The 5,881-nt window shown below is 40.1% G+C and overlaps 1 protein-coding gene across 9 annotated transcripts in view; it reads right to left on the bottom strand.

The window, feature by feature from the left end:
• Positions 1–913: 913 nt before the first annotated feature.
• The window catches only part of TENM3 (teneurin transmembrane protein 3), a 552,323-nt gene continuing 547,355 nt past the window's right edge, over positions 914–5,881 (bottom strand). For all 9 annotated transcript variants that reach the window (XM_019521869.1, XM_019521871.1, XM_019521872.1 and 6 more), the window contains one exon: positions 914–4,054. In XM_019521869.1, coding sequence (XP_019377414.1) covers positions 3,299–4,054 — 756 coding nt within the window. In that variant the 3' untranslated portion in view covers positions 914–3,298. The remainder of the gene's footprint in view (positions 4,055–5,881) is intronic.

Here is a 5,881-nt window from a genome sequence, read left to right as displayed (position 1 = left end):
CTTTCTAGGCATTGGGTCTAAATGCAGATTGAAGCAAATGCAGTATATATGTGTATGTGGAGGGGCGGGAAAGCAGTGAATAGTAGAGTTATTTTTGCCAAACTGCTTATGTTTAATCAAATACTTTGAATCTTATTTTACCTGCTCAGGATAGCAAGACAGATAACAGTTCCAAAGCAACCCTAGATAGTGCATTGTGTAGATGTGGGTGTGGTTTTTCCCCCTTCCTCTTATTTATATAAGACTTAACTTTGTAAGGTGTGTTTAATGTTTTCTCTAAAGTAGGCCACTAGAGAGATCCCATGGAGTAATTTGCTTTGCTGAGTTAGCAGACCGGGCCATTGGACGGGAAAAAAGAGATATTACCAACTGTGTAGCAGATGACTCAATAGGAGGGCAACTGGATTGCTTTGCATCCTCATGTACAAACAGCAAAGCAATAACCCAGCTTCAGTGTCTGACACACACATTTAAAAAACAAATATAAACACGCACACATTGGGTTGGCTTTTATTGGAAAGCCCAGATGCAATCTATAGTAATCAATTTGTGGAAAATTCAGGACACATATAAAGTTAAGAAGGCAAATTAAAATAACAATACAAATCAGACAAAATTTACATCTCAAAATATAATGAAAGCATTTTGAATGTCATTGCCTAAAATACTTTGAATCTCATTTTTCCCCCTGTAAGCTGCTTCTTTTAATTATACATTTTTTTCTCCTTTAAAAAGATCTTTTGTTTACATGTTCCCCAAGGTTAGTATTTCCTGCAGGAGCATGTCCAGATCACAAGTCTTTTTAGGAAGAAATAGGCTCATTATACCTACTAACAAGGCCACTAATTGGCTTGATTTGACTTTATCTAAAATGATCACCAACAGATACTGTAATTTGTTGTTTATTGGTGCCTTAACAAAGGAGAAGGAACTAGTACACGTCAAGTAGACGATATATTTCCATTTTGACATGTTGTACAAGCTTTTTCATATTCAAACAGAACAGAAACATTTGACATAATTTAGAATATGAGCCTATTTCAACAGAGCACTTATAGCATGCTAAATACAGTGCTGTGGAAGTCACCTAACAGAACCACAAACACCTAGCATTTTACAGTTTTTAAAATGTAAAACAATGACACTTCTCTGGGGTTTGATGCATCAGTTCCTAATTTTAGGGCCTTCAAGACTTCCAGGGCAAAAAATATGAACTAATCTGTGCTTTCATTCTAACAAAAGATCAGCATTCTATGATACGTGTAATTAGTTCTGTATGCTCTACCAAATACACACATACAGTAATAGCACGGATACTGCAGATTCAGTAACTAGGTGGCCAGGAGAGATTCAAATCCATTTATCAAACAATCCTAATGTGCAATTTAGCATATGTAATACTATAGAATCTCAGTATACAAAGCAGTTAGAAAACTATTTTTATTACATCCACTCGAACTGTTCATATTTAAGACTTGTTCACTTACTATAGCTTGTCATAATTATACATGGATAGAAATACGGTGTATGTTTCAAGGAACATCAAAAAATCAAATTTGTCTTAAAAATATTTTTTTTGTGACTGAATTTAGTGCTCATGAAAGTAAAGCACTAATCATGGTTTCAGCCGAGAAACAGCACAGGTACAGTTGGTTCTGTGCATGGTTTCTGCATGGAGCTGGGTACCCATCTCAAGCCTGCCCTGTAACAAATTTACTGGGCCTTAATTTGGCATGCTCTGCTCCAAACAGGGTAGTGGTTTTGTGATACAGGGTAAGCACTAGGAGAAGACCTTCATCTCCACCCCAGTTCCTGTTCAACTGATCATAGTAATGAGGCTTGAATATGAAACTGAAGGCCAGGGTATGAACCTGCGGAATGGCTCTAAGAGCAACTCTGTAGCATCTGATCAGGTGCTGCTCTTGCCTCACTCATGAAATAATACATTGAAAACAGCTGTTTATACAGAAGACAAAGTTGATAGAACTGGATGAGACTATATTGTATCATCTTCTTCTACATACATTTGCCAAGCACCTGAGCCACTATTCTCTCCATTCTAACCCCACATTTAAAAAAACCCAAACAACAGAAAACCCACTCGGTATGAATCAGTACCCATTTATTACATTAGGGCCAGGAAAAGACAAGGAAAACCCAATCTATTTGTTTTCCATCATAATAAACGAGTCTTATTTGGTTACTGTGCCTTCTAGGAGTGACTGATGAAGTGGCACTGGCTTGGGTGACAGGAAAGGGAAGGGAGGGCGATGTCGTCTTATTAGCCAGCCACTTGGGAGTATTCCTTCGTATCAGCAGAGTGATAGAAAGATGCACAGTTTTAAACCTAATACAAAAATATTAACACTTCTGGACATTAGTCATACACTGTTATATCTCTACAATATAATTTTTTATACTGTACAGCTATAACATAAAAGGTGCAATTCCTTTTTAAAAAAAATCACACACAGCACATTTTTATCATTTTATTTTTAAGTATAAACTTTTTTAAACACTTTACATAAATTAACTCCTCTGAGACTAATATTTGATGTACAGTAAATTGTAATTCATATAAAAATCCATAAACAACTTGTCTCACATAATTTACAAAAAAATCAGGGTTTCCTTTGCTTATCTGTAACAAGGATTCTACTTGCCATTTCCCCCCCCCAAGGCAAACCATGTTAGCATTGTAAAATCCATTATTAAATTCCCACGGTAGCATAAGTCACTTGTGCCAATGTCCTTTTAGAAAGCAGCACAGTTTAAAGCAGTTGGGTTGTCTATAAACAGTAATTTTTGCCCCACATTGTAAAATTAACAGATATATACCACATCCTATGCAGAGAAAGAGGAAGAGAGAGAAAGAAAGAGAGAGAGAAAGAGACTACTTCTTTTAAGCAAAGGTCAACAATTCAGTAATATTTGGAAAGACTGTACGGATCTGTATCATAGTTAAATACAGTGCCTCAAAGGAACAGACAGCCTGTTGTAAAATCTTTAGGCCTTTTTAATACTTTTCAGTCCAATGTGAGTGCAGCGATATGCATATGTAAACATATTCTTTAAAGCAGATCACCTTTTAAGGTCATTCAGAAAAAAAAGTTTTCAGCAATATCATTCTTCTGGAAGGCGCTCTCTTCACTGTAGAGTCTCTTCAGATTGTGCTACAGAAAAATCTGAGCAAAGGTGTAAGTTTAGGCTCAAGTAGTAATGCAGCAAAACAGTTTGGTCTCCCTTTTAGAAGACACTGGTACACAGTCTCTTTGGCAGCCTTGGCAAAGCCAGTGTGTTACCTCTTTCCTATCTCACTTTGTCTAAGGAACTGTATATTGTTAGCGCTGTCTGCTAATTCGGGGTATTGCTCCACAGAGAGTACATAGTACCCATCATATCCTTGTACCTTTCCAGCACTTAGTAACTGCCTCTTTTCCCCCTCTGTCCATAACCTGGCACCTTCCTCTCCATCTCTTACTCTTTGTTGTTCTCTGGCCCAGGCACTGGAGAGTGCTCTTTGTCTAGCCTGCTCCAGTATTCGCGCCTTCTCTTCGTCAAGTGTCATACCATAGCGCACATGAAGAGCTAGTGCGCCATACTGCATTTCAACGTCAGCAAACCTACGAGTCCTGCCGTTCACCACAGTGGTGGATTGGGAAACGGTGACATTGATGCCATTTTCCAGGGCTTTCCGCCCACTCGTCAGCCTCAGCGTGCCTAGGTCACTCTCTGGTGAGGTCGTCTTGATGAAATAGTGAGTGTCCTTTCCCTCAATTGTGAAATGCAAGTTCTCTAGGTAGTAGGCATTGTTTAGAACAGCTGCCACTTTTATGCAGTCCTCATTTGCAATATTGAGAACATTAGTCTGCACTTTGCCTTGATTGACAGCCAGCATGACCCCTTTCCCAATTAGGGACTTCACTGTCGCAAACCACAGCCATGACTTCTCCCCGCTTGATTTCCGTCTGCTGATCTGAACTTCTGCCATCTTTCCTAGAGACAGGAAAGCCTTGGCTTGTCTTGCCACTTGTTGTTGCACTCCAGAAATTGGCTGAAAACAAGAACAGACAGAAGTTTTTAAAAGCCATCTGTAGCCCCTAGATACCAAACAAGCTTTCTTGGTATATTGCCCATGGTTCACAATAGGATATGCCACAACTGACAGTGCCAAAGAGTTAATTAAAACTACTGCTTGTTCCATTGAGTTACAAAGGCTATTTTGCTTTATAATGTTCAATGTGTGTAGCTGGATTTTCTTTTCTTTTTCTCCTTACACTTCCCCCTTTAATTATTATTGGTATTATAGAAAAGTGACTTTTTGCTAGTAACATTTAACACAGGAAAGAACTACCTAAATGCTAACTAAAATCATCCTTGGGACATCTTTTATAATTTTTTTCCCCCATTTTTCAGATGAAGGACTAGAGGCAATGCTATGGAAAACAGTGTGCATTAGAACAGGGATTAGACAAGAGAAGATCTTAGTTTCTCAGTTCTGTCCTTAGGTGGTGGACCACCTCTTTCACTGCAGGTCACAATCCTGATTCTGGAGGGGGAGGGTGGGGTAGGGGGTGAGGAGTAGAGACGATGCAAATACAATTTTCAGTCTGTGGATCGTGTCCCCGCCATTTCTTTTGTAGGTCAACCCATACTGTGAAATGGAAAAAGCATAGAGCCTATAATGAGCATGTAGGTACACAACCCTCAGTCGATGTTTTCAGGTAATCTCATCTCTCTGTTTGGCATCCGATGAAGTGAGCTGTTGTCCATGAAAGCTTCTGCATCTGTGATTCAGTTGGTTCATCAGGTGCAACTCTATCCTGACTTCTGCTTAAAATGATGCTGTAACTAGCCTATTCACTCTAAAGTAAATCAATGCAAAGGGCAGTATATGACTACTATGAATGTCTTGCTAAATAAGAGTTTTTCAAGAAAGCTGTAGGACTTTTACAGGTTTTATTTCCTATTCGAATGAGCCCTGCCTCTGGCAGAATAGGAGAGGAAACGCACCAGGCAGCAATGAGTCTTGAGAGTATACAGCAGTGAGACTCTGTATTGCTTCCTACAGCTGATGGGTCATGGGAAGAAAGGATTAGGACTACACTCAATACCAAATTCCCTTCTCCAAATTATTGTAGCTGCTGGTAAAGGAAGGGGAGGGACAGACCTCTGAATGGTTTATCCAGTGTTTTCTCCCTTCTGAAGCCAATGCCAATTCACTTGTTTGGGCTCTGATCTCCTCTGCAGTCTGTCTCACTCACACTTTGCCTTCATTTCCTTCTCTGACAAATGGGGATAATATTTTACAAGAGATGTATTCAAGGATTAGTTACCATTTAGCTCTTTCCTACATTAAACATTACCAGCACAAAGTCACTTTTCTATAATGTCCTCAGTAAACTATTTTTTTTGGGGGGGAGGGGGAGAGAGGGTGAAGAGAGAAAGTGTTTGTGACCTTCTGTAGCACTACTCCAGGGAACTATGTGCCACGTTGAACCCTTCTGCCACATTAGCCATCCCTGAGAATAGGGGATTCTTTTCTGACACCTCCTCAAATGGAGAAAGAAGTGGGCAGGCACAGCCTGTGGCACTAGTCTTGTTTCCCTGCTTTAGCCTTACAGACTACACATGCACTGAATCTATACTGTGCTCAGGATACACTGCCATAAAGATTGCTTTGCCCACTCACTTCTACCCTGGAAATGAGACCAAGGCACAGGCCTGAGCGTGTTCCCTATCACTGCTCAGAGAATCTGTCTCGGCATGGTTACGGGTGTGTGTTCAGCACCACACTCAGGTGGCTGCCTGGTCTCATTTCTGTGACTTTGTGTGTGCCAAGCAGGTGTGGCTGGGCAGGCAGGCTTCATGGTGATGCTCC

This window comes from Gavialis gangeticus, unplaced genomic scaffold (genome assembly GCF_001723915.1).
Source record: "Gavialis gangeticus isolate Ggan-Ray unplaced genomic scaffold, GavGan_comp1, whole genome shotgun sequence".
NCBI lineage: Eukaryota > Metazoa > Chordata > Crocodylia > Gavialidae > Gavialis > Gavialis gangeticus.
This window is presented reverse-complemented; position numbering and strand designations above follow the sequence as displayed.